Raw genomic sequence first — 13,993 nt, 5'->3', positions numbered from 1 at the left:
CTCTATAATTTCTCTGTTTTCCCAGCTTCTATCGGACAGTTAGGAGCTGTGACCCACAGTTGTTTTAAAATGGCGGCAGGTGACGTACGTGTTATTTTTTAATTGTTAGAAAGTAACCAGGACACACGTCCTAACAAGCACTCACCTGAGGACGGTAACCAGGACACACGTCCTAACAAGCACTCACCTGAGGACGACTTCTTCTGGCGGCGGTCGGCCTGAAAAGGCTGCCGCAAAGCTCCGGAATTTTTGCGATTCGGGGGCGTGTTTTTTACGGAGTGACGGATGACATCACGGGTAGAAAGAAGGCAAAAAACACGCCCCTGAATCGCAAAAGGACGGGGCTTGATCAGAGTGACGCCCCTCTCCTCCAATGGCTGGCCAGCATTTACGAGGCCAGCCAATGGAGAAGAGGGGCGGGTTCAAGCCCCGTACTAATAATCATTAAATCTCTGACCGAGACTGCACAAGCACAGCCTACGGTCCTCGACCTAAAAATGGTGACATACCTGTTGAGGACTCCATTGGAAACAAGTGCTTCTTTAGGATGAAAGTACTTATAATAAACATTTCGCACCACGGCATCTGTTGGAAAAGAGAGATTAGTTAGAAATTAATGTGTCTCCTGTCAAAATGTCCAAAAGATTATAAAAGCCTAAACCCAAGGTCTGGACCAGATGTATAAAACTATTGTGCAGTGGCAAACCTTGTGAGTCACAAAACCATACGTTTGCAACCAAAAATGTTTTTTTAGTAAGTACGAAGCCCATTCTGCGAATCAGAAAAGAATGGCCAACTTGCAAAATGGGATTTGCAACCCGTTCTGAATCACATTTAGGAGGGGACATGAAAAAAGCGTCCGCTTCTGATTACAATTTGGAATAGTTTGAATCAATGGTTTGCTATTGCAACTGCAAATCTTAGATACAGACTCCTCAACGAAGGTGGTGTCCATACATAAAGAGGAAGGTGTCCCCATTGAAGAGTTTCCCCATCGGGCACTGTGTCAGGTGGCCAAGGAAGAGCAGGCAGGTCCAGTGCCTGCTCTATGCGATGTGTTCCAAAACAGGAAAATTTTTTATGCAGTACAAGTTCCTTTGATGAACGTATCATGAATAAAAAAAAAAGCTTCTCATTTAAGAATGCGAACACAGGAATAGAGGTTTCCTGTTCCTTGTAAGCTACCATTCCTGTGTTTGTAAACAATCACTTCGGAATGGAAATAGCAACCTGCCTAATTATAATTCATTAGGGAGGTCGTTCTGCCACCGTCAGCAAGGTGACCAACTAGCACATACAAAATCACAGCTAAGTCCCAAAACGTTTCTGCGCAATTTACGACCCCTTTTAGAGACTTTTTACTTAGTACATCAGGCCAATGGGCTTCTATTGGCATTTTCCAAGCTGGTGCTACACAAGGAGGTGCATATTATTGCTCTGTAGTATTACTAGTCGTTCAGCAGCAATAAGAGACTATTTGCCAGATTTAGGACTACTAAATGGCTTCTTTACTATATAATAAACTAATTTCATGATTCAGTTACTGAATAGCAAAATGAGATTGGAAATGCTTTCCGAATCACAATTTGGAAGATACATGTTGTTCCCTTCCAAATTGTGATTCGGAATGCTATGTATCAATTGTTTGCGGTCACAATTATAGTCACAAACCATTGATAGGTTAGCAATTCCACAAAGGAGTTAGTAACCCATCCGCGAAAGGGGTCTTCTTGCACTCCCTGCTCCTTTGTGAAAGAGAAACCATTTGTTTGGGAGAGGCAGTGTTCTGTGGGACCATTGTCAACCCCTCAACATTTTTTTAAAGTATTATTTTTTTCTTAAACGCAGACCTGTTTCCTTTAGGACAAATAGGCTTCATTTTTTTTAAGTACTTGACAAAAATTGCAGTTACATAAATGGTAATCTGGTGACCCCAGTAGACTCCAATTCCCTGTGATGGCATCCTATTAGAGTTAGTCCAAATTTGTGACCTACCTTACAAATACTGATATGGCAGGTCGAATTGCAACACACTCTGAATGAGGATTTTGCAAACCAACCAATTAGTATATACATCAATTCGCAAAATCAGGATTTATTCACAAAAACGGTGGTGCACAATATGAGATCACTTGTTGGGAATCAATTCTTAATGCATCTGGCTCACTGTTACATCATAATGATGTGAACAATTCATAACATTTCAGTTGAATGTTACTTACAGAAATCGCAGCTGTGAATTTGAATACTACGGTAGACTTCATTAATCCCAGTCTTGGAGATACAGGCAGTTTTGTGACACTCACTGATGGCTGCCAAAGTAGGTGAACACGCACATTCATCTTTAGGGGGAGAGTAGGGGAACACATTTCTCCACTAGGAAAAATGTCTACTATAGTGGAAAAATATTTAAACATGCAAATATATATTTGCCTCACATTTATCTTCCAATGCGGAAATTTCTCCCTGACAGAAAGTCCAGCATGTACAAGTATTATGAATGCAAGTACTGGAATTCTGTGACTGGAGGAGACATTAAAATAGCATTCTTTTTTTATGAAGGAGTGTATCTCTTTATGAGAAGGTTTCACGTCACAGCTGTGAGCATTCCTTCTTCAGCAGGTACCTGGCCAGATAGAACACAATCTTGTTGTGTTGTCCCGTTTGATTAACAAACAATTATTCGGTACCAAGAAAAAAATCTTTATAACACATTCACTGTTCAGGAGTTCCACCATGTTAATAATTAAAGTTTTTCTGCTGGCAACAAAAATGAATGTGTCCGTCTGCAACGCAACTGGAGCTCATGTAAAGTGCTCTGATACCTGATATCTTCGGGTCTAGTTCGCGCTATAAAAACCCTAAAAAAAATAAAAAATAAAAGCCTTGAACTTTGGTATTAGCAAAGCAGAGCACTCCACTTCAGAAACTTGTTACTGGTAGGGTATTCCCTTTATGTTTGTTCAAATATAACTCTACTGCAAGGAATCTGGGGCTTTCATAGTTATCCCAATCTCGTCTGCCAGTCTTCAAGGGCTTGACACCATAGGTTGAGCCATTCTTGTAAAGTCCTCAAAAATGGGGTTGAAATTGTGTGTCTCGAAGCTGCAGACGCCAAGGTGCCAGGTACTGTAGTTTGCTCACTGTGAGAAGATGATCATCCATGACAGATGCATCCTCTGAACAAGAAAGAAAGCCTCTCATCTAAAGAAAACAATTTGCTTGTTTGCATGTCAATGACAGAGCGTTTAAACAATTATCCATATTTACAATGGGGTGGTCACATGTAGGAAGACTTTAACTATGAAGCCATTTAACTCCAACACACATCTTATGAGAAGACAAAAAATTAGCTTTCATGTATCAATGATTTATTATGAACAAATAACAAAAATACTGCATAAATTAATGCTCTCTCCACGGCAGTTTACAAAACAGGACTTGTGCGTGTGTCTTTGCCTCTGAGCATTTCTCTCCAGTCAAGATGAACACAGAAATGAGGCCTGAACTGATAGAGGGTGTTGTGGGCATGTAAAGCTGGCTATAGAGCGTGTGCCTATATAACTGCATCCAAGTTACAGTGCAGCCTCTAAAAAGAAACACCCTATAGTCGGGTACATGAAGGTTATCAGTGAGTCCTGCAAGTTTTCAAAAACATTAGTCAGGGTTGTGTGGGGTGGAAGTGGAGGGCTTGAAATAATTACCATTATTGATCATAACTCCAAACTCTTCCAGCAGAAAGTTGATGTTTGTATCATATCTGGATTCACCACCTTCTCCCAACATCACCAGTATATCCCCACCACTTTCAAGATACTTTTTCAGCACTTCGAACTGTAAAGGAATATGGGAAAAAAAATGAAAATTACAACAATGGGAGGACTGTCTAGGTTGACAAAAAAGTGTGACCATTTTAAATCCAATTAACCAACCCAGACAGGGGAGGGAAGAAGCCACACAGATAAAGGGGTGGGTGGGGGGAGAGAATCCAAAAAGACAGGAGGGGGTGGAAGGGAAGAAGCCGCAGGGAGTGGGAGGGAAGACATATGGACACACGGGGAGCAGGAGGGAAGAAGTCGCACAGCTACAAGAGGGGGTAGGAGGGAAGAAATCACACGTATATGAGGGGGTTGGGAAGAGAAGAAGCCACACGGACACGGGGGGAGGGAAGAAGCCACACGGACACGGGGGTGGAAGGGAAGAAGCCACACGGACAAGGGGTGAGGTGGGAGGGAAGAGGCCACACGGACAAGGGGTGGGGTGGGAGGGAAGAGGCCACACAGACAAGGGGTGGGGTAGGAGGAAGATGCCACACGGACAAGGGGTGGGGTGGGAGGGAAGAGGCCACATGGAAGTAGTAACACAGGAACCAATGATTGGCAGGGGAAGAAGAAAGAACAAGCATTTTCAATGCAAAAGGTCTCGCATTTGCGAGCGTTTAAGCTATTGCCATTGTAAATGACAATGCTTTTTTGTGTTTTTAAAAGCAATACATATATAAAAGCCATTGTTATTTTTAATGCAAAGAGCTCAAACTCTCACAAATGCAGAAGCACTTTAATGTTGGCCGTGCCCCTTTTTTTAGAAGCTGCTTGCATATCCAGGTTACAGTGAGCAGCGTCTAAACAAAGGAGTGCGGCCAACATTAAAGTGAAAGCACATATGGTGCTTTTACCCAAAGTGATAAAAAAAAAATATTAATTCCAAAAGCTTCTTTGGCACGGCCACTAAAGTAAAAGCGGACCGTGCCGTATATTAAATAATTAACTAAGCGCGGCCGCTATAGTTAAAGCAGACCGTGCTGTCATTTGAAAAAAAAACTTTACTATTAAAATAAAAGCGGTGGGTGCTGCGATGTCGTGGGTGGAATAGGGGAAGAGCATTAAAGAAAACAGTGCTCACCAACTTATATAGCAGCCCATGTAACAACACCAGTAAAAGGTCGAGTCTTTATGGGGGGTACCAAATGCAGACAAGGCACTACCAAGCAGGGACTGATAAGCCTAAAAACAACGCGGAAGCCAGTGTTTACGAAGGACAATACATAAGCCAATTAAAAATATGGGCGGAGAGTGGGTGGGGCTTCAAAGCCATACTCCAATACTGCATGCCTCCCAGCAGCACATGCGCTGCCCAGGATCGACCTAAAAATGATACCTCATCACAGCACAAGTAATGGAAGAACACTTATTAAAATTAAGCAATCAGTACTTGGAAGGAAAGGAAGTGAAACTTTCACACGCTGGCCAATTAGGAGGCAGCAAATAAGAATGACAGTGAAGTCAACAAAAGATGAAGGTCCAAGCCTCTTTTAGTAAACAAAATCTCTGTGAAATGACATTGCATGCACATTGTCTCAGGCGAGACTTAAAAATAACGCCACTAACAGACGTGTGGAATTATTATTATTTGTTTAATGTGGCTTTTTTGATATGTTTGGTTTTATAATTAAAACGTTTTTCCTCTCTGTAGACGCAGAAAAGCTTTATGGGAACATAGCTATCGTTAGAGATAGTGTTTAGAAAAATGAATGAAGATCCCAACGATGCAGTTACTTTTACTTCAAAAGTAGGGAATAAAATACTCCCACCTCAAAATGTTGTCTTGAGACCGGTTTGATTCAGACCATAAGCTCAAGAAAACTTTGAACGACATTAAGTCAAATAGTAGCCAAGAAACAAAACAACAGAATAGAAAACATTCTGTTATGCTTGCATGGTGCAGATTAGTCCAAATGTTGTGTGGGAAAATGATCTTTTCCTAATGTAACAAACATACAATACTAACTTGTTTTTTTAAAAGAGGTGGTCGGAGCAGAAATGACGCAGTCTTGTTATATGCGTCTCAGAAGGATATGCACAAAGAGCTAAATGCAGAAAAGCCAGACCGTGTATGCATAGGTAAGCAAAATAAAAACAGTTTACACTTGTGCTACTGGATATTATGAGACAGCAGGAGAGTAGACTAACCAGTAGAAAATGGAGGCAGACTTGATCAGAGCAGTGTTAGATTTGGCAGGGAAATGGTCTAAATGATACATAATATCAAAACCCCCAAACCCTTTGCCAGCCTTACCTCCGCTGCAGTGAACTTTTCTCTGGGTCCTGCTGTGACCCACAGTTTTACTCCCATCAGCTTTTCTGCAGTTATTTCGTCTTTCAAACTATGAAGGTGAAAGCACAAAAGCACAGAAATAGGTAGCAATTAATTCCAATGCTCCAAATCAAACCATATACAAATCTTAAAACACTTTAAGACTGATTCACAAAGGCAAGCAGGAAAAGAGAGAAAGTATGTGGAATACATTTTAGGATGTGCTTGGACAATATGTCTCACCTCTAGGAGATTTCTAAATATTTAAGATTTCTCCTGGAAATGCAGGACAGTCACCGACTTCCAATAATATTCCAACTCTTCCACTTGTGGCTTTTTCGCTAAATATAAAATGATGCTGAAATATCCAGGTATACACCAACTTTTTACTATAGACAGAAAACCCTTTGCCACCCACACATCCATTACAGGCAGTGTGGCGTCACTTTGTAGGCTGGGAAGACACTTCCTCCTATCTTTCACAGGTGTAAATGTACATGCACTTTCATGTTTTGAAACGAACTGCAATAATGTTTGGGAATTCCCAAACTCTGTTAGCAGGTTTATCCCACCCACAGCCACAGATGTACAACTGTGGCAAATCCATGATACACCTCGATTTTACACTAAAACAAAAACACATTACACAAATCCTAATTCTCTTCATCAGAATGTGGAATTTATAATCACATATTGCTATTTACCAACTAAGAAAACAGTATGCGGTACAAATATGTTTGTGAATGCAGTGCTTTTCGGAGAGGTAAAATAGTGAACAATAGTCCAGAGTTATTTTGCGGGTTTTGAATGAATACTTTATTGTGTTTGGTTTTTTAAAACGTACAAAATAATAAAACAAACATAATGAAATAACCTTAACATTTAAAAATCATACTGAAGCATATAAACTCTATAGTAGCTAGTAATCAAGATATTTCAAATATGAACCATTTTACAAATAGAACCACTTCCCCTCTGTTTTAAGATGTTGCTCTGTTTCTGGGCTTTGTGGATTTTAAAGGACATGAATTTCACAATAACTCTAATGATTTTCCTGACTGTCATTAAAGCAAAAGCAGTAGTTTCTTGAATAGTCTTGACTCCATTTGCCTAAAAAATGAGGTTAGGATATTTTTTGCCAGCCTCGAATAGTTTAGAGCAGATACATAAAATAAGTTGAATTGTTTCCTTGTAGGAGAGGCAAATGCGGCATAGGGACTCCTAAAAGCAAGAAGGTGAAAGTGGATGAATGGATAGCTGAATTAAAAAAACTAGAAGCTCTAAAACAGACATATATTTTTTCACTCATACGTACAAATGACAATGTTAGTAATATGGGGATTATTAGATACACTCTTGTTATATTACAGGACTGTGGAACTAATCAAGACAATGAAAAAGTTGATAACTCATTGGTCGCACAGTATGAAGGGACATAAATGGGCATCACTTAGAAATACTGTAATATCAGAGAACGGGCCGCGGCCACCAATTAGTTGCCAACAAATTATATATGTCTTGAACAGTAATAGAATTATGAATTACTACGGACCTATCTAGCTCAGCAGTTTAGCAGGTTAGAGCAGAAGGGCTCTATAGAAAATCTGATTTTAATATAAACAATGTAAAGTTCAGAGAAAAACTATTAGAAAAGTACGAAATTTAGCATTAAGGAGATTTGTAAAAGTTTTTTTTTAAACACTATAGAACCGACTTCACTTTCTGCAGATACCCTGTCGGCATCGAACCACAAGGGTCTACCCTTCCACATGTGAAATGAGCAAATGGGTCCCTCATATGCATTGGAGACAGATGAACAATGGGACAGTTCTGTATCCATTTAGAGCTGCCACTGCCCGCAGATGTGGTGCATAACTATGTGAGTAAAGGGAGCCAGAGGAACAAACAACTCGGAGCAGCTAAGCCCAATAGCATAAACATCTGAATGCAGTATCAGTCTGTTTAGAGTTCCCAGATGGTGGAGGTTTGGTACCATCCACCAGTTCTCAGCCATATCTCCCAGTTCTATCAATGAGCTTGAGGAAAGAGCACAGAGACTAAGGGGAGGTGACATGGTAATCATACCAGCAGTGGCAGGGAAATCCTTTTTGATCCAGTTCCCAAAATGAGAGATACCTTCAGTTACCACTTTGTATTGTTAACTGCCCGGGACTCATCCAGAGAAAAATCACCAAGTAATCTGTTTAAAGACAGTGAAAACATTGCTCAGTTTAGAGACTAGAATGCGCATTTCTGGTTACAATTCTGCTGCTGTGTATTAGGAGGTAGACGGAGTAAATGTTCTTGTTGTGTTATGCTCCTGACTAAAAATAAATAAACAAACATTGTAAGATGCCTCCCTCCGCTTGACAGTGAATTTGTAATGTAAACATGTCTAATATATAATATTAGGATAAAACATCTAAAGTTAAAATCGTTTTTCTCCTTCTGTTTAATCGGATATGCTTTTTGCTATTTTCGCTTACTTCTTGTAATGATTTTGCTGTGGAAGTCGCGTTGATGTAAACCAACTTGAAGCCTGAGGGTGTGTTGCTGTACCTCCCCCACCCACTCTTATTCAAATGCCTGCCTTTCGCGTGCTCTGCCCATCTCCGCTTCCATACTTCACTGGAGAAGAGGCACATGGATTCTCCTCCACTTCCTCTCCGGGAATATCCAACGCCATTACGGTTTACTATTAGACATTGCAATTGATAGGAGAGTTTGTGGGATAGGTGGGGTTAAACCAAGTGAGAAGGGTGATGATCAGAACAGTAACCCCTTAAAGACTAGGGAAAGTGATGGCAGAGTTGAAATCAGTAAAGACAATGTATCCCAACAGCTTCCCAACTGAATTTTTTAAAAAGATAAACAGGGAACCCAGCACGCCTATGCAGTATATTTTTAGGGAATGTCATAGAAGACTAAGGGATTGTTTGCTCAGGTGATTGAGCCACTGGTCCAACGGATCAAATGAAAGACATTGGCAAGCGGTTCCTGACATTACCCAAACACGGAGAATGGGATATGTGCACATGCAAACAGCATACTTCCATCATACATAGAACTTCTACAACAGTCAGGACCCAGAATAAAGGACACACTCAACCTCTTTGGTAAGTACACAACTCTCAACCATTTTTGATTAGTAAGCAACTAACAGGTGGACAGGTTATATGCCAAGGCTGTCCATAAAGAAATGCTACCAGTCAAAATGCAGTGGTGTCTAAATTATGCCGGATGTTCACTCGTACTACTGGGAGACAAAAAATGGTGGCGATGAATGACTTTATCCAAGGGGAGAATCAACCATAGAGCCAGAATGTGAGAGTCTCAAAAAGGTGTGTCTGTTGCACGTAATGCATGTTGGCCAGGAGCTCGAAGGGCTTCAATCCCTCTTAAAAGTTATGCTCTTATTGTGAGGGCATGGTTAAAGCAATAAGGGGGATGATAAACTCATTAAATAAACTTCTTGATTGGTTGGAATGAGATGTAAACAATTACCCAACCACCCTGGAGGGACCTGATTGGTGGAACTTGATTTAGATCAGAAATCAAGGTGATATTGTGGCTCATAGGCATTTGATATCATTTGCGGACCTCAAACAGAATGTGATTTGCATCAAAATCTGATTTATAGATATCTGCAGATATTACACACTGAGATTTAATAAAACTTTATTGAAACATATATATGATTTAGATATTTGGGAAAAAGACTTTGCGAATACAAATTACATTCTAAAAAGAAATATCTTACTGTCTTAATGAACCCAGTGATTAACATACGTAGACCTTCAGGACACACATTGTGTACTTGGAGAGACACGGGTGATAAGTGAAATGAAGTGTGAACCAAAGGTGGTACAGGAGGTGCCAATCTCATTAAGTTCTGTTTTGTTCAATTAGTTCATCTCTAAGGCACATACAACACAAGAGAATAACTGTGGAAGATGAAGTGCCCCTTCTCCAAACTGTTTACATAATGTATTCGAAAGAGACAACTTTTGGCACTTAGTGTGGAAGAGCAGAATAATTAAACAAGCATTGGAAATGCAATAGGTCTCGCAGCATTAGAGTTAGTGCATTTAGAATTGTTTATGGGTTTTTTGTTGTAAATCTTTTGCATTTTTTTTTTTTTTTGCCAATGCTAAAGAATTACAAATCAAAAAAGCAATAAACAATTGTAAAAGCTGTAACTAAAAATCCTACGAGACCTATTGCACTGTGTGAGGGTGAGGTGTTGAGGGTGAGTGAGGGTGGGGGTGAGTGAGGAGTTGAGTGTGAGTGAGGTGTTGAGGGTGCCGTTACTGCACAGTATGAGACTGGAGGGTAGGCAGCCTGGGAGTGCCTGGGGAAGGAGTAGCATGACTGCACAAAATCAGACTGTAGGGTGGGGGGGATGTGAGTGGTTGGGGATAGAGCAGTATGATGTCACAATACGAGACTGGAGATTACAGGGCCAGGGAGTAAGAGGATGCAATACAAGAGTTGAATGAGAATTTAGAAGTGAAATGGCACAGCATGAGACTGGAGGATGAGGGGTCTGTGAGTGCCTGGGGACGGAGGTGTGTGACTGCACCGGTATTAGACTGGAGGGTGGGGGGGCGTGTGAGTACCTGTGGATGGAGGGGTGTGATGGCACAGCATGAGACTGGAGGATGAGGGGTCTGCGAGTGCCTGGGGACGGAGGTGTGTGACTGCACCGGTATTAGACTGGAGGGTGGGGGGGCGTGTGAGTACCTGTGGATGGAGGGGTGTGATGGCACAGCATGAGACTGGAGGTTGGGGGACTGGGAGTGTCCAGTGTTGGAGGGAATGATGACACTGTATGAGAATGGAGAGTTGGGGCCTGAAAGTATCTTAGGATAGAGGCGTGGGGTGGCACAGTGTGGGGAGCTTTAGCGCCTGCAAGGATGGTGAAGTACGAAGTCACAGTAAGAGTCTGGAGGGTCAGGGGCCAGGGAGTTTCTGAGGAAGGTGGGTGTGACGTCGTAGTGCCATATTGGAGGGTGAGATGCTTGGGCACCTCCAGAGACGGCGGAGCGTGATGCACAACATGAGTCTTGAGGGTGAAGACCTGGGAGTGTCCTGCGATGGAAGAGTGCAATGGTACAGTATGTTCATGGGGGGTGCGTGGGGGGAGGGGCGTGGGAGTGTCTTTGAGTGGAGGGGTGTAATGTTGCAGTACAAGCCTGGAGGGGGAGAGTATTGGGCGCCCATAGGGATGGAGGAGTGTGCTGTCACAGCATGAGCCTGGAGGGTGAGGGGCTGCATAAATAATCACCTGGCCAATGCTGGTTTGTCTTGAAGCCTGCACGTTGAAAAGAAGTGTATCCTTTTGATTGGCGATTTTAATGCATTCCATAAAGAAACAAAGAATTTAGCTAAATGCAAGTTAACGTGCAAACCAATTTGGGACAACTTTAAGTTCCCTCTCGCTTACTCCCAAACGTTGACACGTATGGCCGAGCTCTAATGACCACTGTTTGCGGTGTGAGCACAGCCCCGCAACTGAGGAGCAGGGAGAACGAAGACTAGCATTCGGAGCAGTGGCAGCAAAAGGATGTATGCAGCCTACCCCTGCTGAGCACCTTCTCATATAACTGTACGTGTGCAAGGGGACAGTATAGTACATGGCGGGACGACGCATAAAAAGATACCGAAAGGCGACGGCACACTCTCCTGTGCAATGCCCCATTCCCTAGGAAATACCAGTGAAGCCATTAAACTGCTGGAAACTCCCCAGAGAAAGTATTTTCACCAGGGCAGATATGCACTGCACAGGAAGTGTTGGATGCGGCCACAGGACACTACGCACCACTGACACAGAGTTATACAGGTCGGGTGGCTTTGGTCTGCGGAAGGTTAATCCCCAGCATCGGTCCCTGTTGCTTGTTTCACACTGTTCTACCTGCTGCTTCAGGACGCCGATCGCCAAAGTGGTCGGTGAAGAGAGAGGAGCCAGTTAATGTAGAAGGGACGCACGCAGCAGCTCGGCATGCTGTGAAAGCCAGCATCACTCCGCAAGAAAAGACAGATGGCAGAGAAGTGCAATAGACAAGAAAGGGTGGAGGGGGCAGGGGAGGAGGGGGCAGGGGAGGAGGGGTCCGGGGAGGAGGGAAGGGCCAGAGGGACTTGATGGGAGTGGTGGGGGGGAGGGGGAGGGTATAGAGAGGGAGAGGAGGAGAGACAGGACAGGGGGAAGCAGCAGAGACACGGCGGGTAAAATAAACAAACAAGCCTTTCACCGTAACACGGCTGGCAGGGGAGGGGGCGGAGAGGGGAGAGGTGCGACACGGCAGTAGGAGGAGGAGGGGGGAGGAGAGTAGGGGAGGCACGGCCTAGCGGCAGGCAGGCAGGGGAGGAGAGGAGGAGGGGGGAGGAGAGTAGGGGAGGCACGGCCTAGCGGCCGTGCAATCAAGTAGTGAGGGGGCGGAGCTGGGGGAGGCTGTGTGAGAGAGTAGGCAAGGCAGGCGGCTGGGGGCATGTGCACGCGCTTTTAAGCTCAATGCACATGCGCATTGAGCTTAAAAGTCACGGGCACTGCAAGGAATCGCCACGATTCCTTGCAAGTTAGATAAAGTCTGGATGAGCCCCTATAGTCTCGCTTGCTCGATGCGCATGCGCATCGACAGGCGAGACCTAAAAATATTGGTGTGAGCAATAAATGAATTATAAGAAGTACTTGGTAGTCAGCTAAGATTGGAGCCAAATCCCATACTTTTTGGGGGTAGTACAAGACATTGATTTGATAAGTGACACATTGCGTAAGAAGCAAAGAGGCAAATACAATAAATAAGTGCTTATAGTGATGGAGATGCAAGGTGATGTAGGTACAAAAATAACCAAGTCATTGACCACGGACACTTCGGAACAGATAGGTGTGTATCGGGAACACTGACACGCATTAGAACATGTTGGAGGTAGCATGGTAGTTATACTGTAAATTTGGATTACCTAGTAGACATTTGGTTACTTTATAATTATAGTTCTGACCAAAAAAGTTGAAAAACCACAAGATGAGAGATGGGTAGACAAATATTTCCACCTGTTTTGGGGTCCAATACTGTTGCGGATTAGTTCTGTCAGAAAATGAGTAGTTTGCTTACATGCAACTATAATGCCTACAAAGTTATTCATAAAACAAGACCGCTGCAAGACTTTCATAAAAATAAAATCAGCTGTGCGGTGCGCAAAGGGAAGGCAGGAGGAGAGGGCAGAGTATGCATCCTGTGATCTCAGAACACAACAACATTTACAGATCTTTTAAAATAGGCCGCATAGCGTTCAGTGAGCACAAACCGGTAATTACCACTAAAACGCATGCACTAATTAACAAAAAAATCCAAATAACATGGAGTACATAGTGTGTTGATGAGTCTAAACCTACTGACTCAATTTCACCTACTCTCTTACCTGAAAAGTACACTAACATTTAAAGGCTAATTTTCTTTTGCCTGTTTCTTAAGTCCCACTTTATCGACTTTTTTGTAAAAGCAAAAATGGGAAGAATATACTTTTTCTACCAACCACTACGAGTCTTAACCTCTTGTGGCACTATATGCCTGCAAAACTTTAAAGTTACTTGGAAAATGTCAGGAAGTCTGGTTGTGGAGAGACATCAGGTCCTTCCTTTAAATAGGCACATTATCCCTACCTAAACCCCCGCCTTCATTGGCTAATTCCAGATACCTTTGGAATATCCAATAGCTGAGTATTTCTCTGTTCGGGAGGGAAAGTGATAATTGGTCTGTAGGATGTATACATTATGTACCCCAGAGCCAGTCAAAGAAATCCAAATGTGTTGGAGAATAGATAGAGTGACAGTCCACATTCCCAATAACCTATCTTGGACAAGATTTTGAAAACTCGCTCTAGTCAAGAACAAGCTGCATTT

The 13,993-nt window shown here is 42.7% G+C and overlaps 1 protein-coding gene across 2 annotated transcripts in view; it reads right to left on the bottom strand.

Annotated features, from left to right (window-relative positions):
- Positions 1-13,993, bottom strand: part of IFT52 (intraflagellar transport 52) — a 201,980-nt gene that overhangs the window by 150,468 nt on the left and 37,519 nt on the right. For both annotated transcript variants that reach the window (XM_078650500.1, XM_078650501.1), the window contains exons 3-5: positions 6,076-6,163; positions 3,705-3,834; positions 510-585 (exon numbers count right to left, since the gene is read on the bottom strand). In XM_078650500.1, the coding sequence (XP_078506626.1) occupies positions 510-585; positions 3,705-3,834; positions 6,076-6,163 (294 nt within the window). The remainder of the gene's footprint in view (positions 1-509; positions 586-3,704; positions 3,835-6,075; positions 6,164-13,993) is intronic.

This window comes from Lissotriton helveticus, chromosome 7, assembly GCF_964261635.1.
Source record: "Lissotriton helveticus chromosome 7, aLisHel1.1, whole genome shotgun sequence".
NCBI classification, from domain to species: domain Eukaryota; kingdom Metazoa; phylum Chordata; class Amphibia; order Caudata; family Salamandridae; genus Lissotriton; species Lissotriton helveticus.
Note: the sequence above shows the minus strand (reverse complement) of the source record. Positions and strands in the feature narration are given on the sequence as shown.